Source organism: Drosophila ficusphila, unplaced genomic scaffold, assembly GCF_018152265.1.
Source record: "Drosophila ficusphila isolate 14025-0441.05 unplaced genomic scaffold, ASM1815226v1 contig_791, whole genome shotgun sequence".
In the NCBI taxonomy this organism is placed as follows: Eukaryota; Metazoa; Arthropoda; class Insecta; order Diptera; family Drosophilidae; genus Drosophila; species Drosophila ficusphila.
The window spans coordinates 20,588,640-20,616,379 of record NW_025064737.1 but is presented as its reverse complement, the minus strand read 5'-3'; the positions used below and the strand labels follow the sequence as shown (position 1 = coordinate 20,616,379).

The 27,740-nt window shown below is 40.9% G+C and overlaps 5 protein-coding genes across 5 annotated transcripts; 3 read left to right on the top strand and 2 right to left on the bottom strand.

Moving 5' to 3' along the window:
* Positions 1-2,177: 2,177 nt before the first annotated feature.
* LOC108095977 (alpha-taxilin) lies at positions 2,178-4,542 on the bottom strand. Its single transcript, XM_017197321.2, is given in 5 exon segments — positions 2,178-3,357; positions 3,631-3,777; positions 3,878-4,235; positions 4,238-4,277; positions 4,373-4,542. Coding segments are annotated over 5 exon segments (1,536 nt in total). The 5' UTR covers positions 4,445-4,542; the 3' UTR covers positions 2,178-2,438.
* Positions 4,543-4,927: 385 nt separating this feature from the next.
* LOC108095678 lies at positions 4,928-5,791 on the top strand. Its single transcript, XM_017196846.2, has 2 exons — positions 4,928-5,207; positions 5,278-5,791. The coding sequence occupies exons 1-2, from the start codon at positions 5,049-5,051 to the stop codon at positions 5,554-5,556; spliced, it is 438 nt and encodes a 145-aa protein (XP_017052335.1). The 5' UTR covers positions 4,928-5,048; the 3' UTR covers positions 5,557-5,791.
* A 7,497-nt stretch (positions 5,792-13,288) lies between these two features.
* LOC108096003 (lactosylceramide 4-alpha-galactosyltransferase) lies at positions 13,289-14,650 on the bottom strand. Its single transcript, XM_017197353.2, has one exon. The coding sequence runs from the start codon at positions 14,633-14,635 to the stop codon at positions 13,424-13,426; it is 1,212 nt and encodes a 403-aa protein (XP_017052842.2). The 5' UTR covers positions 14,636-14,650; the 3' UTR covers positions 13,289-13,423.
* Positions 14,651-15,023: 373 nt separating this feature from the next.
* On the top strand, positions 15,024-15,312 carry LOC108096004 (accessory gland-specific peptide 57Da). Its single transcript, XM_017197354.2, has one exon. The coding sequence runs from the start codon at positions 15,049-15,051 to the stop codon at positions 15,244-15,246; it is 198 nt and encodes a 65-aa protein (XP_017052843.1). The 5' UTR covers positions 15,024-15,048; the 3' UTR covers positions 15,247-15,312.
* A 700-nt stretch (positions 15,313-16,012) lies between these two features.
* LOC108095688 (accessory gland-specific peptide 57Db) lies at positions 16,013-16,220 on the top strand. The gene has a single exon (XM_017196859.2). It carries the CDS (start codon positions 16,034-16,036, stop codon positions 16,157-16,159), a length of 126 nt encoding a protein of 41 aa, XP_017052348.1. The 5' UTR covers positions 16,013-16,033; the 3' UTR covers positions 16,160-16,220.
* The last annotated feature ends 11,520 nt before the right edge of the window (positions 16,221-27,740 follow it).

The window sequence follows — 27,740 nt, the reverse complement described above, 5'->3', positions numbered from 1 at the left end:
GGAGCCACTCAGACGGAGAGAGAGAGTTCGCCGGACTTGCGAGTGGGTGCGCACTCTTTGGTGTGCGGGTGGGATTTAGCATAGCCCTCGGTGGTTACAGTGTGCTCAATCATATACAATTTCTATATAAAATGGGTTTATCGTTCATCAAGTTCGTCCAGATCCCTGTTCATGCCAGATTTTTTTTGATTTCCGATGGTATGGGTCAATATACTATAGTATAGTACCCAGTACTGAACTTATAGATCCCATAACTTCAATAATTTTTGTTCGATGTCAAAGTGGCATGGCTCTAAAAGTTCGTAATGAAATTCCTGATCGAACTGCGTTAAATTTTTTTAATTCGGAGAAGGTCGAAATTTTGACCCCTGGTCATGTCAGGTTTTACTGGATTTCCGATCATATGCATAATAGTGACCTAATACTGATCATCTAGATCCCACGATTTCTACAATTTTTGTTTGATTTTAAAGTGGCATACCTTTCAAATATTGTGATTGATTGCTCCCAAACGGACTGCATTTAAATTTCTGAATTCAAGGGAAATAGATTTTTTGCCCCACTGTGCAGGTAGCGCTCGTATTCCTCCTTCATCCTGCTCAGCCCGTCCAATTGGCTGCCAAAAAAAAATACTGCCACACCATCGTCGCAGTCTTTGTCCTTTAACTTAACACCCAGAGTCAGGCAGTCTGGCATCCTTTACATTTCTGGTCCCGAACGGAGGTCTTCTGTTACGCTGCTGTTATCCTGCTGACCAAGAGGGTCCTGAGATATGACACCCATGAGCTTGGTGAACACGAGACGCCCGGCCACCCACTCTTCCCAAAAGTCTTTCCTCCGATTCTATGCTTTTTCGCACATGTGTACTATATGCTCGCGTGTTGGACATTTACACAGTTTTTTTTTTTGCCCACGAACGGACGTGGAGGGTTCCACAGCAAAATGACAAGTGCTTAGTGTTTTGCATGTGCGTGTGAGGGTGCACTGAAAACAATTTATTTTTTTCTACTCTATAAAGTGTTTTAATATTTAATATTTAATTTACTTGAAAAGGAACTTATTTTTATTTAGTCTTTTCAATTTTTTACCCGATAATGAGAGTACGATAATTCTCAGTAATAAGTTAAGTATCATATGCCATATTATTTCCCAGTGTGGGACTTAGCTGCTTGATCTCCCATTCTCATTTTTTAAGCTGGCAAATGGGCAACTTGGCGAAGGGGACGAGGACAAGTGTTTGGAGCACTTGGCACACGCTTGCGCGGCTTTTAAATTTAGCGTATTAACTCATTAAATGTTCAAAAGCTCATTGCCTGCGAAATGTGCACACATTTTTGTGAATGCGAGGGTGTGAAATATGCACAAGTATGACACTTTGGCGCTGTGGTGAAGGTATTTTTAATACCGCTTAATGGGCAATCAGACGGAACAAGCCTTAAACGAAACGTACTTTTAATAATTTTACAATTTTTTTTGCATTTTATATTAAGTTTTGTAAAATCGCGGCCTTACAATCCCTGAGAAAGGTTAAAAACCGTTGAGACCTTGAGACCTGTCATAAATGCTTCTTCTTCCATATGCTGCTCTTTATGCAATTTAAATTAATTAGTGTAATTATTTTAGTGGCTTAACTGGCTTTATTTCAACACCCTCATCCGCACTGAGTGACCGCTGCCACAGTTGGCGTTACGCATACGCCACGTTGCATGCGTCTTGAATATTTTATGTCGGAAATCTGGGGCCCGGCAAAAATGACAGCTGCGTGTTGAAAATAATTAAGGCGCAATTATAATGACCGTGGCCGCGAACCACAGGCACTCACCACCCATCCAGCGGAACCACCCACCATCCACCCGCCTGTTGGCATTGCAATGTGTTGCATGCAACACCAGACACTTTGGCGGCGCCAACAATGACGAAAGCAATCCATGGCCATCTTGCTTCTGCGCTATCGTGTGTCCTTATCCTTCTTCTTATGGAAATTGATGCGAAATGTGGGCTCAGATTAATGTTTCTGAGCTTGTTTAACAAAAAAAGTAATCTTTAATATTTATTACTATTCAACGAGTAGTTTCTTACTGTCATTCAAAAAATATATGTATTTTGGAACTTTAACAAGTCTTTCCCTCTAGGCAAAAACAAGAGAAAGTTTAAGCCACACAAAGAAATCAAAGTCATTAACTTTTATAATTTAATTTGAGGAAACACGCTTTACTAAATTTGTTGTTGAACAGCAAGACACGTTCACCGTCGACATTCCTTTAAATAAATACAATATACAAAATACAATAAATAACTAGTACAAAATTCTGACCATGTTGGTTGTAATTGATGACGTTTTTAGTTGAGACATGAATGACACGAAATGCTTTGAAGGAAAGGCCACATGGCCGACCGTGGTTTGGATAGGAGTACAGTACTGGCGGACAGTCGATAGTTTAGTCTGCATTGGCATCGATAAGGGCAGGCACTTCGGATATATCAATGGAAGGCTTGGAGTCTCCATCACCCACGTTCTCCTGGGACTCTGTTTCAGTCTGAATGGTCTGCTCTTGGGTTGCCTTGATATTTGAAGCGTCACCCGCTGCCTGCAGTTCGGCGTTGGATTCCGAGGGGGATAGTTCCTGAGCGCCGTTGAGTTCCTCATTCGATGTCGTAGCTGCAGCAGCTGCCGCCGCCGCTGCGGCTGCCTTTGCCTTGGATTTTTTCTCCTTTTTGCGAATATTCTTCTTGGCATTGTTTGCCAGTCTCTGCTCTTCGGCCTTATTCCTCTCCTCGATGGCTGTCTTGGATTCGCTGGCCGTCAGCAGCTTCATTTGGTTCTGAAGATTGGCCAGAGTTTGCTTCAGTTCCGCGCAGTTGCGTGTCATCATCTCCATTTTAACATTATCTGCAGTGACAGGTTTTGTGTTCACTGGCTCGGGTTCAGGCGGCAATTGCGGCAACGCGGGGATTTCGATATCGTGGTCCCGAAGGCACTGGTGCAAATTGGTCCGTTCCAGCTGGAGAGCACGCAGCAGCTTCTGCAGTTGCTGAATTTGCTTCTGCAGGCGCTCCGTGTGCTGCGACTGCAGGTTTTTCTCGGTGGCCAAATCGATCACAGTGGCATTGGCCTTCTCGTACTTTTGCCGCCATCCCAGCGCCTCCTTCTCGATCTTCTTCGTGTGCTTCGACATCTTTTCCAGTTCCACCTTGTAGCTGCCGAATACTTCGTTGGACTTCTGCAGCGACTGCTGGAAGTCATCGTACTTGGCCGTGTAGATGTTCAGCTGCTCCTTCAGTTGATGTTCTCTCTCGGTGAGATCCTTAATGGCACGCTGCGCTTGCAGCAGTTTCTCCAATCCAATTTGGTTTTCCCTGGAAGAGGGTTGGTAAATTAGGTGTTGAAAATATCTAGAAAGGAGCTTCCTTCTTAAATAATTTACAAGGCGAACGCCTTATTATCAAATCACATCTAAAACTTAATAGTGGCTTCTTTTATGTTTCTAAGCAGAGTCAAGCAGGTCGGCAAAACCAGTAATTGCAGTGAGAATCTTAAATGCAAACTTGATCTCTCTTGTACGACCATTTATGGTGCATTAATTTCGAGTTTCAGAGAAGCCCCCGTTGACCGGCATCTAGTTCACATACTTGCCGAGTATCTCCTTCTCCATGGCGGCCTCCACCTGGCATTTCTGCAATTTGGCCTGGTGCAACTGGGCCTCCAGCTGCACCTGCTCGTTGAGCTTCTCCAGGTGCTGCTCCCTCGTTTGGTACTGCTCAGCCAGCAGTTTTAACCTAAAACGCAGGCCAGATGGTTAGGGAAAATCGGAAAATAGAGAACGTGCGTGTGCAGTGGCTATATTTAGAAACCCGTCTGTGGGGCGGCGATGCTTACTTCTTGGTCATCTCGATGTTGTAATCGCGCAGCTTGATGTTTTCCTCGTTGTTTTTGGCAAGGGATTTCTGGACGTCATTCAAGGAGTTTTGGAACATTGATTGGCTCTCCTTGCGCCGCTCTTCCTCGACTTTAATTTGCAGCATGCTCTCGTTTTTAACAGATTTAATGATTCGCTGCTGTTCGCGGCAAACTTCCTGGAGTTTGTCCCTCATGAGGACGCTCTTGTTGAGATCCCTTTGGAGATTCTCCTTCTCTCGCTGTTGGGATTCCATGTGACGTTGCAGGACACGAAGTTCCGATGTCAGCCGGCTAACATTTTTCTCGCTGTCCACATGCCGCTGCAGTAGCAGCTTGACTTTTCCTCGGTGGAGGGACATTCTTCCAGGGACTTCATTACCTGAAATTGATTCCAAACTTAGCAATAACTCCACTATTTATCCCCGTTACTATGGGCGGAGAAAATCGAAGTAAAGTTTAGCTTCAGGATATTACCAACTCTTCCAACTTCTGGTCGCGCTGCTTCTCCTCGCGCGCCACCTTTTTAGCCTTGCTTAGCTTCTCCATAGTTCGTTCAGATCGGTGCTATATATAACTTGTATTCGTTTTCGAATTTTGACTATATTTGTTGTGTTGCTAGCAGGGTTGTCAATAGATCTGGAATAAAGTCAATGCTTAATCAGTTACTCGATAAAGTCGATACATTTTCGGCACGCAATCGCACCTAACAGCACGCTGTTATCCCATGCACACCTTAACAGCTTTGGTGGGAAACCGTGTTGTGGTGGAAAAACTGGACGAACGGGGCCGCACACCCAGGACGGTGGTTTTAATTTTTTTTGCCGCTCGTTTTCAAGATTACCAGGGACAAATTTTACAAATATTGCAGCTCAGCACCGAGAAGTCGTTTTGGCTGAAGCGGCGGAGACTCTACAGTTGTAAATTGTTATAAATGTTGTCCGAATTCTGTTAAGCTTCTTTCTGTTAAGCATTTCTGTTACGCATTTCTGTAAAGCGTTTATGTTAGCCAACATTGGCAATTTAAACCTCTCTCTTTCTGAGAGACTCCCAGTCAAAATTTTACAGTTATCCCGCGATCGAAAGTTTTGTTTTGTAATTTCGCGGATTCTTTGTTAAATTTTCGGTAACTCCTCTTTTCCAATTACGCAACATGTCCGAGAAAGAAGAAGAGTTCATCCAATATCTGACGGAAAACGGCATATTTCCTAGACTGATGGAAATACTGAAGCAAATGGTCGATACCGATCCTCTGCCAACTGATCCGTTGATGCACATTTTGCATTTACTGGGCTGTCCCCTTATTCCACAGGTAAGAATTCTTGGAATAACAGTTTAAATATTAGGAAAGGTATATCTTCAGCTGTATTTTTAACTTTAAGGCTCAAATGAAGGCCTTGGAGCGAAAGGTGTCCCGTGCCCACGATGAATTGCGCTATTTGCGACGTTTGATCATTGACTTGGATGGCGACGATCAGCTTTACGATAGCGAAAGCGACGTGGAGGAATATGTGGGCGATGTGGAGGATACCAGTTCCTCTGCCAACGAAATTTCCCTGGGGGAAAGCAACGAGTCCCATGGCGATAACTCTTCACAGCAGAGATTCATTGTCAACTCATCCGTATCATCAATCAAGGAATCCGATTCTTCAAATCAATAGAGCCATACATTTTATGTAATGCTTACATATCTTTAACTGCCATAGTATTTTGGTTGTTTTACTATTACATTTTGTTTACTCAATGCATTCTAAGGCATTTCAGCATGAAAACCTTTCCATATATAATAGTAATAAGTAACGACTAGTATGGTATAAATGAAAAGTTGTTTGAACTTGCCTGATCAAAAAATCATGTTGACCATTAATAAAGCTTGTTTTTTTTGTTTCGAAAAAAGGTTAAAGTATTTTATAGGCTGAAAACTTGAATAAGATTGTAGTATGAATAGCTTAACGAGGTGCTTACTTTTTCTATAGAGTTTATTGAAACATGGGTTTCACGTTTTGAGCCCTGTTTCCACAGGCACTCTCCCCATTTTCAATTGCCATTAAAACTCGCAACCTGGGGGAAATCAATAACTAATAAATGGTACATGTTGGCTGGCAATATCTGGGGCCAAACAAAACAACAATTCAATTAACTTTAACATGCTGGATGCGAAGCTGCACTTTGGCTGTAAGCGGGAAAATTTCATTCGCTTCTGATGTTGGCGCTTCCAAACTACAAGCCGGGATTCCGGGTCGGGGGATAAACTAATTCATCACTATCGGGCCTTGGATAAGCTGCAGCTAATTAAGTCATGCCCCCAGCAAAACGCAATGAATACATTTTTGTATTTGACAGCCAAGCTTTACTGAAATATGTTCATTAAAAATAACTAAAATTACACCGTATAAATTACTCAGAATGAAGCACATAAAATATTTGATGAAAGCACGAGAGTACATTTAATTAGCTTCAGTGTGTTTGATAACTGGGTTGACAAGGAAGTGATGTGTGATAATTTCCAAGCGGATCTGCAAAAAACCAGTAAAGTTAAACTTGAATAAAGACTAGTTTTTTACCGTCTGGCCCTTATGAACAGTATAAAAATGTTGTTATATGCATTTGACCGTCCTGTTGACAAAGCTAATAATGTTTTTTCCACAATTGCATATTTAATGCACATTTTCTTGCGTTAAATTTAGCACGTATGGTGCTGCCTGAAAAAGCAGCCGCCCAATGATTTACACCGTATATTTGTCACAGTGCGATAAATCCATCTAATCCCCCGACATCTGCATGTCCGGCTTGACAAATAAACTGCAGCAGAGCTTACATAAATATTTCTCCGAAAAAGAAAACATATTTTGCCACATAAAATAAACATGAACTTTTTGGTGGGCGGAGCGGAAATAGGGCGTGGCTGGGCAGCAGCTGCTTTTAATTGCTTTTGCTGGTTTTTCGAACGTTTTTGCAACTTTTTAGTTGACATTGAATAATCGCTGCGGAAATTGTCGCTTAACGGGAAATTGTGGTAAAAGCGAAGTGGTCTCAACTTGATAATTGATTGGAGCTCTTTAAAATTGTTTGTTCGACCACTGCCGCAGGCTATTCTTTCTTTTTTTTGGTTTTTGCCCTTTTAATCTGTGCACGCGTGCCGACTGCAAAGTGGCCGGAGGCCTGCTCTTTTTGGGCCAAATCTGCTTTGCATGTCAGTTGGCCGGGAACGTACAACTTTGACCACGTAAAACTACGAGACCCTTCGGGCAAAGAGCCGCAGGAAAAACCGAGGGAAAAACAAACCGGCAACGGCAAGAAATCAAGTGCTCTGAACCAAGTGGTCACCAATATACTGCAGGCGATCATGGAAAAAGGGCTCAACGAATTTGGTATGATCTAAGATAAGTTACAGTCACTAAATGATTTACGAAAACAACTAAAATTCTTCCACCCCTTGCAATAAATAACATAAACTTTAGTTGAGAATATTAATGAGGCCCCAGGGCTTGCACACTTTAAAACGGCTTTGCATATCATCAGAAAATGAATTTCACCCAACCCAGGTATTATTGGTTCAGTGAAATTTTATCAACTTGCATACCTGCATACTCATATTTGTATACGGTTCAAAATATTAATGTTTGTTAAGGCCTTTGCTCTGATATTTCAGTGGGGAATGCATTTGCAATCGGATTGAACAGATCCACCGAGTGCACCAAAAATGAATGAATTTCCACAGGCTAAATGGAAAATGTGGAAGGGTGGCAAGGAGCAGCTCTGTGCCGCTTCAATTTCATGTCGAGTAAATTTTAATTTACTGCTCTTTTGTGACCGCATGCGAGCCAACAAAACTTTTGGTTTCTGGGTCGCTTTTTCCGTACTTTTTTTTCGGTTTGGCCAGGCTGGTGTGTGAGTTTGTTTGGCTTGTTGGACGAATGATATATCCGGATGGTCCGTCCGTCCGTTCGACCCGAGGGCAAGTGTGGGATTTTTAAAGCCAGCGAACCGCCGAGCTGCCATTAGTTTTAATGACCGCAAAAAGGCAGCCGAAAAAAAGGAAAGTGCTTGAAAAACAAAACAGAGAGCGAAATAAAAATTCAGCCATTGCTGGCAGGCTAATTGAAGTCTGTCTGAGGGGGCGGGGGCCGTGGGGGCGTGGCAAATCTCAAAACTATGCTTCATTATCCGTGCTGCAAACTCTATTTGCCTAATGGCGCAGAGCCGGCCGCTCACGAAAATAAAAACAAAAAGAAGTAATTCCAGCCATAAAACGTGCCCAGCTTAGATAATGAATCCGCCCCCCAAAAAAATATATATGTCCTTCGACTGCAATTGAAAATTCCAAACACAACAATTAAAAAGCAATTAACTATGCAAATTTCGGCGCTGTTAATGAGCCGGAAAGTGAACGTAGGTATATCTTGGGCACTTTTCTGGGGTTTCCCCTTGAAAGAGAATAACCCCAAAGCTTCTGACCCAAATACATCAATGTCTGGCGGATGTTTTGGCCAACTGCCTTGCCCACACTCACACGGACGAAAACATTTTATCATTTCCTGTCATTTATCATGCCACGAAAAAAAGGGTTAAACAATTTTTATGTGTCAACAAGAATAATTTCTGTCACTAACACGAATACAAAACAAGGCGACTTGGCTCAAATTCCAAGAGTGGCAAGTTGCTAGAAACGTGGGGGCGGAAAACAAAAGGCAGTTGCCGTATTAATAATGAAAACAGGACGAGCAACTGAGAAACTGAGAAATGGCTGCGCTGCAAACTGGGACAAACAAGACAACAAAGTGCCACAAAAAGTAAACAAAAGTCAACAAAGTGTGCTGCAAAAGAATCAACAAGCGGCCTGGAAATTAATACTTCCCACCTGCATAGGTGTGAAATAGTAAAGCATCCACCCACCTACGTGCAACTATTTGCTACGTGTCATTATCCGTTGCCATAAAGTGCTGAGATATGTAATCTTACACTTGGCCAATAAGAAACCTGAAAGGATGTTTGCCTTAAATTTACACTTGTCGGGATGAACGAAAGAAAGTTTTATTGGGATCACGTTTACCTAGGAGAAAACAGATACTTTTAAAAATGTTAGGGGTTTTTAATAGCTCCAGTCGAAACTCAATCAGTTGATTGGCAGAAAGGTAAAACTACACCTTCCACAAAACTATGATCTTCGGTAATTAGCAACTGTAATGTTAATTTGTAGCAATTGAGTTTTAAGGAGAGTCGATAGTATTTCAACTAGTAATCCTCCTCCTTGTGCCAGATTTCGAATTCAACAAATAAATCAGGAAATTTGCTTACAAAGAAGCTGAAAGCCTTGGCAAGTAAAACAAAGAGGTCTGAAAAACAAAACGGGGGAGGGCCAACAAAGAAGCCTTCATTGTGCTAAGTTCTTGGGAAATAAATATGCTGGGAGCTATAAAATTACAGCCGGGGTTCGCTTGCAACGTTTATCAAGGCATTTGCACTGCTGAGCATGCCAATGGCAGAACTAAACTACTTAGCGATGACCTTCACAGATGCTCTGCTCCCCGCCCTCCAAAGTCCACTTGGAAAAAGGGGAGAACATTTTAAAACAAGCTGCTTAAAGCAACTTATAGTGTTGGAAAAAATAACCAGACTTGTAAAAAGCTAAAAATATGCATAATACAAAAAATGCAATACATCTATTATTTTTTATATTTTTTTAGGATTTTTCGCTTTAAATTTTTGCTCCAAGTGTTGAGCTCAATTTCAGTACTTCCCTTCACAACTCCCCCCGTATTTCTGGCAAGTTGCACGGCAACAGCTTGGCCCTTGGTCTGGAATCATAATTAATACCAATTAAATGAGCTTAGGTCCGCTCTGTGTGCCCAATCATTGAATGCTTATTACGTATACGCCGCATGGCCCAGCGGAGCCAGTGAATTTATTGCGTAGCCATGACAAAGGCGAAACTTTTTAATTGAAAAAAGCGAGTGGAAATATTGGCGACTAGATAAGCCAGCGACAGAACGCAAACTCGAATTATTCGGCATAACGCTTCATTAGAAAACCGCGTTAAGAAAATGGCCTCTTAGTCCGCTGCCGCCGCCTGATGAATGACTTAATCACCCAGAAAAGCGCCACACAAATCAACGGGCCCAACGAGATCCCACTTTGGCTGTCACAGAACTTTTGGCCGGGGCCAGGACTCCGCTCGAAATTAATGGAGCAAATCAAACGAGCAAAAAGCAGACACCAGTTTGGCCGCAAGTCCAGTTTAGGCCGAGGTTAAGTTTGAGTTTGGAGCCTTTAATAATCACAAGATTGGTGCGGCCTGCATACAAAATTAGCGGCAAGTCGCTTTCGCATCGCATCGCCTCATACTTTAAGTTCCGCGGCCAGAGCTCATTTATTTTCCCCTGGACAAACATTTCATGGCCTTCCCGGGTCTCAGTTCTCATTTTTACTACATTGTTTCCCTTATACCCTGTAATAAGTTGGGAAACACAGAATACCTCTAAAACTAAATATTATATATATTCTATAATTGGTTAACAATTTCGCAGCTTCTTAATTATTTGTTTCTTCAGTTTACATATATGGCCAATTATTTTTGTATTAATATTTCCTTCGTCATAGTGCACATCGATATTCGTATCGCCACAGGATTAACTCTTCTTTTAAATTAAAGTCTGGCGAAATTGCAAAAATATTAACTTCCTGTGCAGCCAACAAACAAACAGCCGCAAAGTTGAGTCATCAAGATTTTAAAACTTCGTTTTTGTGGCATACTCGGTGGCGTAGATTAAATTTATGGCTTTCATTCTTTTTGCTCAGGTCGGTGGCTTTAATTAAGCAAAGGCAAACTAAAGTTTCGCACAGTTTTCTTTCGGCGGAGTTCAGACGTGCACATGGAAATTTCGCTGAATTGGCATTAAATGTAATAATAATTTCGCAGCATCTTCTTGGGATTCGGTGGCTTGGGTCAGGAGTTGTTCCTGTGTAAAGGAAACAGCTGTTTCCGCCGGCAAGTCCGGATGGGGTTAGTCTGAGTTGGCTGGGGCTTTCCCCAGACGGGGAGTGGGAAAATGTTCGGAAAAGCCTTTGTGGCATTGCGCGAATAAGCGTGTGCCGCAATTTGCTATTCATTTGAATTTTCAGATCGCTGCCTGTTTCCCGCCGTCGACCATAAAATGCAAGAGATTATGAAAAGCGCGCTTTTGGCCACTTCCTTGTGCAGCCACAAAAATATTTGGCTTTATATTTTTGCACTCCGGCTTTCTTCTGCTGTTATTGTTGTGAGTGTGGCCACCGCCACAATAATAATCATAATGCAAATACGAGCTGCATTCCGGGTCGCTCACTCGTAAAATTTCAATGTGCCACAGCAGTCAGTTCGGTGTGCAATCATTGTTGAAATTTAATCAAGTCGTTTGGGGGTTTCATTTAAATTTTAGATTGTGTTATTCGGTGCACCAAATGCAGGTGTGGCTTTGAGGCAAATTTTGAATTCGGCGACTACCAGAATGAGTTTAAATGTTCACGACCCATGAATAATACAGTAAATTGATAGAGTAATAATAAACACAGATCAAATATTTATACAAGTCTACGCAACTATTTTCTTTAAAGTTGGAACAATGTATCAAGGAATTTTCTTATACATTTAAAAAGGATTTTTATTTTTTGCCTTGTTTTCCTCTCCTTTTATTTTTAAGCCAGCTTTTTGCCACAGAGCCCTTCTTTCAGGCCGTTGCATTGTGACCAAGAGAAACTCGGACATTCGCTTTATCCTATTACCAGTGCTTAGATAAAGCCAACGGATTTGAGCTCGGAGAGCTCTTCTTGTCCATTTATGCCTTGCCCGCCGCCAAGTAAAACTGAAAGCTGAAAACTATTACAGTAATTTTTATATTTATTTATGAGCTGAAGACCGAGAGATCTGAGTCCTGTGATGCTGTCGCCTGAGCATTTGTTTAAAAAATACATTTATATGCCTGCATTCCAACAGCAACAGAACTTTTCAGCTTAGTGAGCATTACTTGAAGTTTGTTGTTCGAGAAATGAGGAAATTCCGGTCACGTGGCTTTCATTGGATATCGAAAACTACGTATTTCCCAATGGGAATTCCGAAAGGCTAACGAGCGTGACAAATGCAAATGAAAGTAACGGAGCCAAATTTCATGTTGACCCTGTGGACATGACAGAAGCCAAAAGTTAAGAGTGAAACAAGCAGAGCGAGACAAACAGGGAAAATCTAATCAAGAGTTTTGATTGCATTAGTAATTGTTATGATAGCTAGTGCAAACATGAGATTTCCTTCGGACATTCAAATAAACATTAATAAATTCAGGTTTCGAGCTGCTTGGAAAATGGAAATAAAATCATTTTCGTTTGCCAGTATGGTAATATGAAAATCAAAAGCTTATGAAACTTCCAATTCGGTGAAACACAGACTTTAAATTCAACCCAATGTGTGCGTTTTCCTAGTCAACGAGTTAAAATGAAATTCGTTCTTTTTGCCATATACGAAATTTTTGCAATTTTCCACATGCCAATTTTTTTCGTTTTCGGGCTTACTGTCGTGTGGCCCCAAGAGTCCGCTGCAGTTGGAAACGCCTGAAATTACATTTTTCGCATTAATAAAAACGAAATAAAATAAAAAGTCAGCCCCTCCTGTGCACGAAATATGCAAATGTGCCGCGTGCAGCGCAGCAGATAAAACTGAGCAGGAGACACATGTGTGAGCTTCGGTCCTTTTTTCTCTATTTCCGCCGGGTGGATCGGAGTTGTTGGAGTTGTTGGTGGCGACACCCGTAATGTGGAGCAGCTGTTGCAGGCAGTGCCAAAAGTCACAATAAATTCGGGCATTAGTTCCTTCCACGCCCGGTGGAAGTTGCCAAATCCACTATCCACTGGCCTCTAAAATGTTTTGAATATGAAAGCATGGTATAAATAAATTTGAAAAGTGCGCTGTGCATAAATAACGCTCTGTCTGGCTAATATTTAATGATGTGAAAATATTTATTCTAAACTTGAAAGCGCCTCCAGACATTCTCGAAAATGTTAATAATGCCCAGGCTAAAATTGCTTCTGGCTATTTACATTAGCCTTATTTGGTAACAATTAATTAGTTCTTGATTGCGCCATGACAACAAAGGCACGCGGATGATTTTGAAAGGCTCTCGGGATTTATTATGAATATTTCAGCGGACAATTAGTTCGTTACGGCATGAATCAACAATATAATTTGGTTTCTAAAACAGCTCGGTTCAAACTTTGTCTGTCTGCTTCGCTGAGTTGATTTTCTTTTTGAATGTATGTTGGGGGTTTAAAAGTAATTTAAATAATCTGTTTGTAATTGTTAAAAGGTTTGGTCTCAGTATTGAGCTGAATAAATTAATCCTAACAAATTGGAAAAGATTCAATAGCTAAATATGTATTCGAAAAGTTTAATTTAAACCGTAATCAACTTCTGAATATTTCCTTAAAATAATTTGATTACACTTTTATTCAAAATTAAATTAAATTTTAAATGGTTAGAATCTTAAACTTTATAAACAACGTTTAGAAAAGGGATCCCGCTGCTGCGAAAGTTTTGGGGCAGTGTGTCTTGGCCAACTGGGTGTATGCACAGATAGTTTTTTTCTGAAGCTTAAATGCTCGTGAGAATTTGTTCCAAACATGGATGACTGGAGATTGGGAAATCGTCTTCATTGTGATATTTAGTCTATTGGGCAGAAAGAAATCCTTCCACTGCTGCCAGTGCAGGGCATAAAAGGTCTTGGGATCGAAGACCTGGAATCCCTTGCATCTTTTCGGATTGTTCGTCAGTGATTTAATGCTATCGGTATTGCAAAGTTGTTTGGCCACTCGGGTTATGACGCCGGGTCCATTAGTTGCCCAGTTATTGGGATCGTAGTGTTCCTGCAGATCTTTTAAACACAGAGTGGCAATTTTGTGGCCCAATCCTGTGGAGGACATTTTCATCACTCCGCAGGCCAGTGAAATATTACTCTCAGCTCCCGTGAAATTCGGAGGCATCTTCTCCAGGTTCCGCTGCACCACCACATCAAGATCTAGGTACAACCCACCATATTTATATAGGGTTATATATCGCAGCAGATCTGAGACGTGAGCAAAAAGATATTTCGACTTAAAAATCTTGCCAGTTTTAAGCCATTTTTCGATGGGAGTTCCGGCTGCATATCGCTGCACATTTATGTGTCTTAGTCTTATGTTTTTGTACCGATTTAAAGCTTTGATCAGCGGATCGCCACTTGATAACCGATGAGTGGCACCTGCGAAAAGCACAAATACAGTGAGGCGTGGATTGTGAAGAGCCGCTGATTCGATGGCACAGGCCGCTCGGGGCGTCAGAGTGATCATGCGGATCTTTTCATCCCGCCGGAAATTAGTGGTCTCGTGGAAGAATATACTTTGCCCTCTATTTGGTTGGTTTCTTGCCTTTAGAACATCCAGCAGGGGAATGGCGGAAATTAAACCTCTTCTTTTTGACTTGGATTTGGGCTGAAGGCCAGCTGGTTTGTGTGGCTTTATAACCTTTTTTTTAACGACTGGCTTCTTGGGCTTCTTTATTTTGTTTTCGATGCGTTTTTTTGTAGGAGGTTGAACTTTACTTGTTACATTCTTCAAGACGCCTGGCTTTTTGGTCACTGCCCTTGACGGTTCACGAGTAGTCATCCAGTTATAAGTAAATATTACGCTTAGAACAAGGACCACCGAACCTCCAATGGCTAGCGATCGCGACACTTTCATTTCCAGAATTTTCTACTGCACTTCTCCAAGTAATTGCATTTCTCAAAGCCAAATTCGATTCACTTCACACACCAATTTCTGATTATAATTGCATAACACAACACAATGGGTATAACATTTTTATAAATTCCCAACATTTATATTACGTACCATAAGTAAAACATAACATAGATTATTTTAGTTTTGGGAACCAGAAATTGTAATTTACATATCACACATTTCTTCAAACGGATATTTAAGGAGGCATAATGGTGAAGACATAAATAATTTTACCCTTTTTAAAGTTTCTAAACTGAATGGCAGTAAGAAAATGTCAAGTGTGACTAAAATGAAGATTTGTCTCACTCACCGAGTGCCTATATAAATTGGACGACTTATTGCATTCTTTTTAGTTCGATTTCCAACTGACAAATATGAAGTTCCTCGCTCTTTTCGCCACTTTGCTGGTTGTTCTGGCCCTGGCCAGTGCCAAGAACAACAACAACAACAGCAACGTCATCGTCATCGGTCCCAGCAAGCCAGGCGCCCCTGCTCCCGCGCCAGGCGGTGAAGCTCCTGCGCCAGCCGGTGAAGCTCCTGCGCCTGCTCCTGAACCAGCCCCCGGACAGTAAACCGATTGTCATAATGTAGACCAAGCTTGTTTATTTTTAATAAAATTGAGCTAATTGCAATCTAAATTACTGGGGTGTTATTTACCATCAACCCCGAAAATATGGAATCTAGAATTCAGAACATTGTGACATAACTCAAAACTATTATTTATATTTATTGGGAGTTTTATCATTGCTATCCCAATATTACGTGTCGTTGGTATTTAGTTTAAGAAACTTTCTTGAAACTATATACTATGATATTATCCTTATTTATAATACATAAAGTATGGATATAATAAAATCAATGCTATCACAAAATTACTTTAGTTGTTGAGTTAAATAAACTTTCTTCAAAACCTATTTTATGATATTATTCATATTGAAATATTTATGAAATGGTATTACGTATTACATAATTTATTCATATTTATTCATTTTTCAAATCTGCTTTAATTTTTAAGGTTGGTATTTATATGGGAAGTCCTTTGTTTGAAATACATAATTGAAACCGATAGTAGATTTCTCAGGAGACTATTTTAACTATAAAAATTAATTACTTTAAAAATAAATAAAGTACTTTATAAAGTATACAACCTTTGGATTGATTCGCATAACTTAAACTATAACCTTTTTACTACCTGCTTATTATGTCATCGGTTCAAGTAAATGGTTGAACTTTTCTGATTACTATTATCATGCATAATTCGATTGGTATCACTTACGTAACCGAGGAACTCGCACGAAACTCGACTTATAAATAGCGGGGTGCTCCAGTTTGGAGTTATTCAGATCTCCTCTGGTAGACATGAAGTTCCTTACTGGCTTTCTTGTTGTGTTGGCAGCTGTGGCTTTGGCCAAGGCAGAGGGTCCAAATACCAACGATAACAAGAATGTTATTCACATCAACCCAGGAGGTCCAGCCCAATTATAAGCTTGGCCTTTAAAACTTCAAAGAACCCATGTAGCTTTCAATAAACGAATAACAGAACTAACTTATTTTATTTTTTATTGGTTGTTGCAGGGAATAAGTTAAATCATGGAAAAATGATTTTTCCAAAATAAAGTAGCTTGCTTCCCACCGTTTTGCGAAATAGGTCGCACTACCTCTTTTGTTTTACAACTAACTAAATGAAGGAAGTTGCGCTGGTATCCTTCTAGGATGCACCTATTTTTTATTGCGGCATTGGGAGTATGTAGGTTTTTCTGTTTTCAACAAAACTTTTTATTGTTGTTTTAAGTGGCATTGTTGTTTCAGCTCTGCCATACATAACTACGTGCTAAGAAATGTATAGCAAACTGCACAGGCACATGTACATTATAGAATATATACTCGTGCAGAGAGCGATAGAGATTCATGGGAAAAGGCAGCCAGACAATGGCTGGCGCCCACGTCTCCATGGACACATTCTAATAAAAAGCGAGCGGAGAATGCCATTGTGTGTGTTGCCGTTTTTAGCATTGCCTCGGATATTTCCACAGTTTCTTCATCTTCCCGGCACAGTTCGTTATTCTCTGGCTAGAGATGAGATTATGTTATAGGGGGATTGGAAAGATAAACTTAAAAAATTACTATTTAAAAAATGGCATACCTTCAGTAGATTTTAATTACAAGTATTTCTTTTGTAACAAGTTTATAACTATACATTTTAAAGAAGTTGAGCTATACATTTCTTTATTTATTTTACATTCTTAATACTAGAAATCGGTCGAATTATATATAGATATATAAACAAAATACTATCTTATTAGTTGCTCATCACTAGTGACTGCCTGCAAATCCTCCGCCACAGTTGAACTCCTGCAGCTCCACATCGAGTTTTTAGGCTTTTTGTTACTTGGGCAACATTTGAGTTATAAATGCCGCACTACTTGAATGAATCTCCTGGGCGTAATAGTTTTCAAATGGCTCTTCGTATATGACTGTCTTTTCCCTTCCTTACCGAGATTCGTTTCTGTCTTTGTTGCAAACGTATCGCACACAAGTGGCTCGCTGTCTTTTTGCCAAAAGCGCTTGCCAATGCAAAAATGGCCCAATGAATCTGGCGAGTGAGCTGATGTTGGGCAACAAATTTGTCATTTAATGCTATTGAGTGGCTGAGACTCCTTCAGGGCCATAAATAATTAAAGTTCTCCTTATTTCCGATGGGATGCCCAGCAAAATGGGAAATGAAACTTGATTGGGTTGTTAGGGATTTGCTGGCTAAGCAAATGACGAAATTTCAAGGACTAATTGCTATAACATATGTTTGTGTTATATTTATAGTTTATACAAATATATACAAATACTAAAAGCGTGAAAGATATTCAATGCAAATGTTGCCCAATTTTTCCTTAAAGCCATCAAATTCTGACTTATGTTTGGGAATATATTTCGCTAATTTACAAATTGCCAGGCTTACGAAAGCCCCTTTTCGATCAATTAATGGACGTTGATTTTGTGCCCAGCTTTTATCAAAATAATGAGCTCGTGATGGCCTTGAGCCAAGGCAAATAAATCAATTTTTCTCGTTTCCGGTCAATTAGTGGCGTCGGAACGGTTTGCCAAAGGTTCAGAAGTTAAACTAATCGCCGGACTCCAGTGGGAAAGCAAACAGAGGGCCGAGAAATGTTTACACTGCTCCTTGAGTTCATTGGTATTTATTTTTTCGCTTTCAACTTGTTGCAGTTAACTCTGCCTTGCAATCAGCACTCCTTCTTGGAGTGCTGGCCATTCCCCCCTGCGCACACCATGGCGTATTAGCAATGTTAATGTTTCTGGCCCAACGTCACATATTAAATGCTAATTCGCATACGGCACACGATCCCAAATGGAGCACTCCGCTCTCCATTTTTGTTCTCCTTTTCTGATAGAGGACACGGTTACGCTACATGACATTTACAAGTTATTATTATGCAAAGGACACGCTGCGGAGTCTCTTTTCCATTTCCCCCGCCCGCAGCCCGCAGCCCGCTTTCCCTTTCTCATACTCGCATGTTGCAAAATCTGCTGCGGTGTTGGGAAATTTGCATTTATTCATGGCATAAATAAAGCATCCGCAGCATAGAGGGGGCTGGCTGCCCGAAAAAAGGGATATATTTAATCTGGACACCCTGCACAGCCGAGGCGCTTGTGTGGCGTTCAGCAAAATCATGGCGGCACTTCGTGTGTCTGTCGATGGGTTTTATTTATAATTTATTTGCTGGAAAGTGCAGCTCACAGGACGAGCGAAACACCTGCCACTGACTGCGGCAGGTGCAGCCACAAAAGTGACGCAAATTTTGTTTGCCCAACGTTTCTCTCTATAACAATTACATGCTTTTAAAATCTGGTTTCGGTTTAGAGATTCGCGGTTTCGTTCCGCTTGTGCCATTTGAACCGTCATTTTGACAGGCGGATCAGGGATGCAAATGTGTTCGTGAAAACCCAGACAATTAAATGCGTTAAGTAACATTTTAAAGAGTTGTTAAAGCCATTAGAGGAAATACTTAAATAAGAATAATAATAGCACAAAAAGAGGGTATTAACTATCTTTTAAAATTCTCAGACTATTAGTAATCTCAGAATGTGCATTCAATATTGATTCGTACAGATATTCTTCTGTGAAAAAAAATGGCTTGGAATATTTATTTTAAGTACATTTTGCATCCCTGAATAAATCAGTGCATTTAGCATTTTAGTCTGCGGCTGCAACATTGCTGATTTGCATGAGCAATGCTGAAATCTAAAATAAAATTGTTGATAGTCAGCGAGTTTCGAAATACGTTTCAATTTGTTAATGGGTTTAAACAAAGTGTTTATGTTTGATTATAAGCCCCTATCTGTAGGTGGAATATTCATTTTCACGAAGAAAAGGTTACACTTTGCATTTTTTTTCCCTCCAAGCGTCAAAATACCATCGACCATCTGCTTCCTTGGAAAGCTCAACCCCAAAACCGGAACATAATAATCTCATAATGCGGAATTACAGGAGCGTAAAATTAGCCCCAAAACGATGTGGGTGTACCATCTCCTAATGCATGCATAATAGAGAATCTGGGGTGAAGCAGAATTAAGCTCATACCGAATATATTTACTGCAAGATAATGTAGTGAAAAACAATGTACTTACAAACAACGAACAGAGTAATATACTGAGATATTCCTTGTTTTCACAAGACGTCAGTTGGTCATTAAATTACTGTCCTGTCTCCAACTACTTCTTCCTTTTTTATACCTTTATAACCACTCCTTTTACTTCGTTCATTCCTTTTCCCATTCCCATTAGTCCTCCTTTGAGCCGGGTTTTTTATTCTCCGGAAGGCATCATTCTTTGTATGGGCACCGATTCCTTTTCCATTAGCACTTTAATATTTAATGACTTCTGTTTATCGCACATAATTGAATTCTGCTGTGGTCTCGGCCCCCCGCAGCTTTTTCTGCAGATGGCCTTTATTATTTGCCTTTGGCTTATTGCTCATTATATTATTATCTTTTGTTTGTAATATCCGCAATATTGCTTGAGCCCCGGCATTTTTATGAGGCTTCATTATTTGGTTTTTATTCTTATAAATAATGCAAGGGGAAATCTCTTCCCAGGCGTTCTTTCTCGCCCGGCATAATTCTCAATCAGAATTCCGACTCACATGGCCCAACATGATTTTCTTTATAGGTCTCTCGGTTTGCCCCGCTTTTCCCCTGATGATTACCGACTTTCGTTCGTTAGTGGAAAGTTACACGCTTGCGTCTTTTTCGGTTTTCTCTTGGCCGACGTAGGGCATTACCAAAAATTTAATTAATGTATTTCCTTCGTGTTTTCGCATATTCATGCCTCAAAAATTGGGTGCATGTGTGGCACGTTTTGCTCATTAGCCATTTAGGTGGTATAAATATGCATTAAACCATCGCGCCGAATCCTTCCTATTCTGGGACGTTAGTTACGATTTATGGCCAAGACATGAAATGGACAAAAAACACACACACTTTCCCCTATGGAAACTCTCGCAGAAATTCAAGTGCAAGGCAAACTTAAGGAAGGAAGCTGAGGGGCCAAGGACAGTGGCCTTTTGTCCTAATGAAAAGACAACAAAACGCGAGGGATAAACGACGGGAGAAAAAGCTCCAAGGATGTGTTTCCTTTACCCTTAAAGCTTGGCCAGAAAGCTTCGTGCCGCAATTGTCGAAATATACATTTGACAGGCTCATAATTGCCCCTAAACATGGGCAGGGTTTGGAAAAAATTTGCAAATTTAACCTGCATAAATTAAACGGAAAACTGTTGTATCAAAAGGGAAAAAATACATCCACAGTTATTTATTATGCGGTAACCCACAAGAAAATATAAAAAATAAGGCAAAAGCAAAAGAGTTCTGTTGAAAGCTAAAAATGGAAAAGGAAAAGGTATAAGCCGCCCACAGCCATAATTCAAATTTGTATATAAATTTTTGCTTGGTTTTCTATGGCGCTGTGGAAGCCACAAAATGGCCAACGACACGCCGCCCCAGTTAACTTTGCCTTCAAACATCATTTGTCAAGGCGAGCACACAAGGCCAAATGGAAAATGGCCCGCAGGGAAATAACTAGCAAAGCAAAAGCGAATTTTCACGGCTCTTTAAGCGGCACGACTTCGATACAAAAATGTGTTTTGCTTATTAGATGAGCGAGGCAACCCTGGCAATCCATCAGCCGTGCAGCAACACTGACGTCCGCCTGACGTTGATTGCTACCACCCCATCTGCCACTCCTCCCCCTCAGATACCCACATCCCCACATAAGTAAAAGATCACACCAGAGCAATCTAATCCGGTGCCGAGCAAATTGTCCAATGCTTTTTGTGTTGTGTCTTGCGGTTGACAGGCGGGGGAACATTTTGACAGACCCCAAAACCCGGCAAAAATGGTGAAATGCCACCGACCAGAGATGCAATGCGGCTTGGTCGGGTGGTTTTTCGAATTTGAAACCACTTTTGGTATTTGCCACTGCCAATTAAATTGTTATGGTTCACTAAAGTGGTTTCATTTATTATGTATATATATTTTTTAAATTTAAACTGGAGTCTAAAGGCCGCAACAAAATTTTTTCGTTACCAAATAACTGTTTAAAACATTCTAAATAAATTTGTATTAATATTAACATAAATATAAATACATAAATTAATTTTTTAAAGTATATGTAGCTCGTAAATTTATTTATTTCGTAATCTCTTTTTCTTTTAAAGAGGAATTGAGATTCGGGAGCACACTCCGCCACGTATGCTATACTTTTTGCCATGTTTTTCGTACTCCAGCTAATCAAATGCAAGTGTGGACGCCGTGAGGTAGTTGTCGCAAAACCCCATAAACTGCACACGTGCTGTGGAGTTAGAGAAGTGCCACGCCCACAGTTCAGAGGAAGCCTTGACATGTTTAGCATAAATTTTGCTGATGACCTTAATTCCGGCTTAAAGGCAAAAAGCGAGAATATTCTCTGCTTATCCGGCCAGAAGCTCGGAGCAATTAATAGCAAGCATTTTCCTGTGCATTTTAATAAAATGATTAAAACTTATTTGCCAGCTGACAGCTCAATTTGTGACCTCTGCTCAAAGGCATTTTCCATAAGGCTGACCTCCCTGATGCTCTGCTCCCCTCGACTCCCCTGACCTTCGACCCCTGGGCTCTTAATTTGCCCCTCGGGCGGACAACTGGCGGCAATCGGCGCCATAAATAAGAGCCAGACCCATGCAATTATGCGCTCGAGCTGTCATTGCAACGGCCCTGCTCGTTGGTGTGAAAATTGCATATTGGCATAAATTAATCAGCAGCGACAGCGCCTGCGATTGCGAGGCCATCAGCTGGCCATGATTGCGCTGGCCAAGTGTCCAATTGGCCAACTGTCGTCGCCCACCGGCTGTTTCACAGCCCGCAGGTCTTCGGGCCTTCGCTGCACTGGAATTAATATGTCTGCGGAGTGCGGATAAGAAATTCGATCTCGAATTGCCTGCAGATTGAGATGTGTTTGATTTGAATCAATCAGTGAATTAACACGCCCGTAGCTCCTGGCTTTGCCACACGGACGTTGCTCAAACTGAATATTTGATTGATAGAATTAAGTTTGCCTAAGGCCTTGCGGTTTGCCGGGAAACTTTAAATTCATGCTCTTTTTGCTGTCTATGAGTTTTTAATGAACTAATTGCACAGATTTCATTGTTTTTTGTTCAAACTTAATCGAAATTAAATTCGCGCTAATTAGCTTGGTCAAAGTCAATTGGTGGATGTGCTTTCATGAATACGCAAACTGGGTAAACATAAAAAATTTACAAATCCAAGTTAAAGCGGTATAAATTCTATAGAGTACTTCTTTATTTTTCTCTTAGATGGGTAGTGGGCAAACTTAAACCAATAATCCGATCAACTTTGTTTTTGCACAATTTTTCACTTTTACTGGCTTACTGAAAAGTTGTAAAGAAATTTAAAGGCCTTTTGCAAGTTGCTTCTCCGATAAACTATTAATTAAAAATAAAGGTAAGGCAATAAATATAAATAATGAAAGTAATGTCGGTTACTTTTAAATAAAGAAAGCTAATGGTGATAATATACAAAATAAACAATTTACTTTACTTTATTTTGCTTTCTATTGAATGTTAACTAAGATTTAACATTTTAAATTTTCCAGACGAAGACAATTACAATCCGGCAGCTTGCTCTTCAATTTGTGGCTGGCTCAGCTTAATTGATTCGCTTTAAGACAAGGGAAAAAACAGTTGCAATAGGCAAAAAGGAAAACTTTGCGACGGAAAGAAAACAGCAGACAATTAAGCCAACAGTGTCTATGTGTGTGTTGGAGTGGCGAGGTTTTCCAGCGGTGCAGAGAAGTCGGGGAAATTGAGAACTGCAGCAATTACTTACTCGAAATCTGTTAGCCAAGTGAGTCCCGGGTCGAGTCGAGACTCGACTCTTGTGGCTGCGGCGTGAAAGTGAAATACTTGCCAAGGACTTTGCCATTGTTGCGGTTTGGCTGCTGCATCTGTTGTTTGTGCGAAAGACCGTGCCACTTGCCCCTGCCACCGCCATTCATCGTGAACTGTGTCAAGCATTTGATTTCGTTTTGATTTGCGATTTTAATGGACTTTTTTTCGGCAAAGTGCAAATTGCGTAAGAGACTTCCGGAGCTGCCACTGTTGCGGCTTTAATTTATAATTTTAACAATGCCACCGAAAGTGGCATGCACTTAAAACCCTTCACCCCTCGCCCCGCAAAAACCCCATTTCGAAATGCGCATCGAATTAACAATTTTAAAACGAGGCCTGCAAATTGCATTGGTTAAGTACACAAAAAAAGTATACAGCAGACATCTGTAAAAAACAAGGCAAAAATCACTTAAAAATGTGTGAGAAATTAATTGCAATTGCAACCCGAATGGATAACCACAAACAAAAGCGCAGAATGGTCCACTTTATTGTGTGGTAAGAACGGAAAAAATAACAATTGCCGGATAAAATTTAACTCAACCAGTTGAAAACATTTGAGACAGTTTGATTGCAGTTATATTGATGATATTGGTACAATGGTACAATTGGGCATTTTGTTTTAAATAAACTTTTACATTTAAACTCTAAAAAAACTTGTATCAATTAAAGCACAATTATTTGAGATACCTATGTTAAAAGTTTCGTTTGTTGTAAGTGAATTTATTGTGTAATCTTCTATTTAAAAACATCATACATCATCAATTCCACTTACGTTGACAAATGTTCAAGTCTGGCTCACTTTCACTTCTGCGCACGTAGGAGATTTATCAGCAATCGAACATTGTTTATTTATGGCATCAGTCAGGCAGCGGAGGTAATTTGAGTTAACCAAACAGCCAGCCCACGTTTATGCAAACGATTTCGAATCAATTTGGCCGCAGATGTTTTTAAATGGCTCGATGCCATTAGAGGAGGGCTGGCATTCCTTTCGATCTTTGGGCCCTTTGGCATTCCGCCAAGGAGTGGCTGTCAAGTCAAGTTCCTGTCTTTTAAGCGCCTGCCGTGCAATCACTCAAAGTTGTCCGCATTTGCATAAACACTTCTAATCCTAATGCCATGCAAGCTGCAGCCGCCCAAGTTCTCCGTCCTTCGTCCTTTGTCAGTTCAACATCCGGACCCTGGCCCTTCTCCAGGTCCTGCTCCTGGCTACTTACAGTCAATTGCCCCATCCCCCTTTCGAAGTTGAAGTGACATCGCTAAACTGACAGACAGTCAACCAAGTGCTGGTGGGGCTCCTCCTACTCTTCCTGCTCCACGTGCTCCTCCTCCATCTCCGGCTGCTCATCAGCGGGAATTGGTCTGCGGTGGGAGAAATGTTGCGTGCCAGGACATCGTTTCCTTTTTCCTTTTCGCCTCGCCACTCAGTTGCGATTTCGTCAAACAAACGTCGAGTGGGCTGAATGGATCACGCACAGAACAGACTTGCATGTCATTCCCTCTCAGTCGGACTCAAGTTCGAAGTACACCGAAAGAAATATGGGATCAGGATTTATATATTCCCTAGCTGGTCAATTTTAAAGTAATATTTGTACTTTAAAAAATGTAAGATACTTACATATTGGAACCCAATTTGATATAGTTTTCGATTATTAAAAGATAAAATATGTATGAATGAATTTGAAGATATTTTTTAATTATGAGACCACTCTGACAATATTTTTCATAACTTTTCCTGCGGTGCAAGGAGCTTTCTGGCCAAGGATCTATTGAAGCGGGCAGCTGCGGAAGCGCTTAGGCTGTCAGTCAGCGTGTCAGTTGTGTGGAATTTCATTGGTTTTGGCTCCTGCTCGATGGCCTCGGCCGAAAGTTGCGGACAATTGACAGCCGGGCGAGGACCTCTTTGGAAAGTGTCCTTTGTCTCTTTAATTTCGACCCTCCTGCCAAGTCCAGGCTTAAAGTCCGAAACTAGCCGGGTGTTCGGCTATTAGCTGGCCTTCAGTTGCAGCTGCCGCTGTTGCAACTATTTTTTGCCAGCTCGCTGCTTATTAAAAAGTTTGGAGCAGCACAAAAAATTTGATTAAGTCTGGCGGTGAATTGGTCATGGCTATACTCTTTCTGCTTTTGGGCTTTCCATTTGAGTGCTTAAGGTATGTGAGTTATTTAAACTATTTTGGTTATGTTCATGCTTAAACCTTTTTACAAACAAATAAATACGCTTTTCCTTTTCCAACATACTCCAACTGGCTCTTAACCTTGTTAGCAAGCAAGAAAATGGAAAACAGTTCTTGCTCCAAGAGCATACAGCTTTCACCTTCCTTGCGTTCGCTTAGCCTAATTTTTTTTATGAAAAACTTTCCCAAATATTTCCAGTTAGAGCTCGGAATTCGCTCTCGACTGTCGAGCTAGCATTGAAATTACAATGCATTTGAAGTGCTCCGGGCGAAAGAGGCACGGGGATCGGAGTGGAGCCGGGTTCGAGTGGGTGGCAGTTGGAGGACTTGTCCCCTAAACTGGCGCACTTTGCATAAATTTCAACTTGAGGCATTGCACTTACTTGACACATTTCGTTTACCCAGACCAGAGATCTTGCCTCACCTCCGCGCTCACCTCATTCAACTTTGTTGTTTCTCATTCGGAAGAAAAAAAGTTTTGTCTTTTGGTCTCCGACTCTAGCAACAATTTACCGTTAAAAGCTCAACATTGTTACACTGGTTTTTCACTTTTCACTAAGTACCGGGTTTGTGTTACCCATAAAAAAAAGGTGGATATAGAGAATACTGCCGCGGGGAATGAAGAAGAGGATTTGAAGGGAGAGTGGAGGGGATTGCTGAGATCCTTGGATGCGTTGAGTAATCTGCTCAAGTTTTGCCGGCGTCTTTGTGCAACGTGCGAAGTTTGTCACTCCGTCCCGTCAGTGAAATGGGAAATGTGAAATGGCACGGGGAGCAGCAACACTTTATCCGTGCTCAGTGCATCCCACTTTTGTCTCCACTTTCCGTAATCCACTTTCCCGTAGAGACATCAGCATATAGTACACCTGGCGAAGGACTTAGGAATGGTTAAAGGGCGGGGCAGTTGTCGTGTCAACACAAGTTTTGCATTTGGCGATGTGTTTTTCCTCGGTGTGCCCCCATTACTTTTTTTTTTTTGTTTTTTCGCTTGCCCCTCGTACAACTTGTTAAATGAGTTTTCATAGTTTTTCGTGGGCGGAAGTGCACACCCTTTCGCTGTCTCTGTTTGTGGAAAATTAATATTTTCCCTTAGCCCATTTCACTCTTTATAAAGTTCAGACATTGCCACTGGGGTGCATTTGCTTAGCATCAAAGTTTTCTTTTCTGGCGGATTTTTAATAAAATCCCAGGCAGAAGTTACGTTTTCCAAAGAAAAGTTTTCGAAACTTAATGGGAGTTATACTCACCAGAGGGAGTCACAATTTATTAAGAGGGGAACAGCTCAGTAACATGTGTTAACAGCAAAAGGATATAAGTATCATCTGGATAATATTATTGTGCTGGGGGAGAGAACTTCTTTCCCAGTTGTAAAACTTATTGAAACACCCGTAAAAAAGATAATAGAATTTGAACAAAGGGAAATTTGTTTGTTCCGGTCGAGATTAACCAGTAAGCGGGTATTTAATTAACACATTTGTAACCTTTAATCAAGCTAATAGCCTCCGCCGAAACAACATTGGCATCATCGACAATAATTAATCAGTGGAAATATAATAACCGTCATTAAACTAAACAAACACATTGCGCCATTCAGAGTTCGCCACTCGCATAAATTTCAATATTCAACCAGGTACACAACACTTAACCCCTGATGCCCCCAAATCCCCAACCCTCCTCCTCCCCTCCTCGCCACCTGAATACATTTCCAATTAACGGGGGACCACCAGCACCACAGAACTTCCGCTGGCTGGGTATCCAGTTTGGTAAATAATAATACCCGGGCAAATGTTTAATGATATGAAATTAATGCGCAAATATCGGCGGCTTCTTTGCCATTAAAGCGAGTAGTAAATGGGAAACAATTTCCACGAATGGGAGCGGCAGCAGGGAGACTTTTCACAGCTGTGGAGCACCGCCAGGTGAAAATGTAAATGATATGCGATGATATCGGCCTCCAGCTGAGCGGAATAAATTGACTCTTTGACTAGCCGGCGGTTCGGATCTGACAGCTCTCCTTTCACGCAGTTTGAAACATTTGTATTTGTTCAAAAGTCAATTTGAGACCCGAAAATGTATGCCATTGTCGATTTTCATTTGCATGCCACTCACACAACCAGTGGAGATGTGGAAATTAGGGGAGTTTCACAAATGATGTTGTTGCCTGAGATTTTTATGGTCTTGGCCATACACACGCACTTAACGCCTATTTCCTACACCACGAGCACCCAACGAAATATACAATATTTCCCGCAACTTTTCGGGAAAACAGCAACAGATTTGATTTTACTCAGTTACGGTTTCGGTTGCGTTTCGGGGCCCAAAAAATTTTTATTGTCCAGCGGGTGAGACCCACAAAAGCTGGGAATAGCGTCGGAATACGCATGAAATTTGATTTGCTTCATTGAATTGATTTCATTTCATTTGTTTTGATTTGTTTTGCG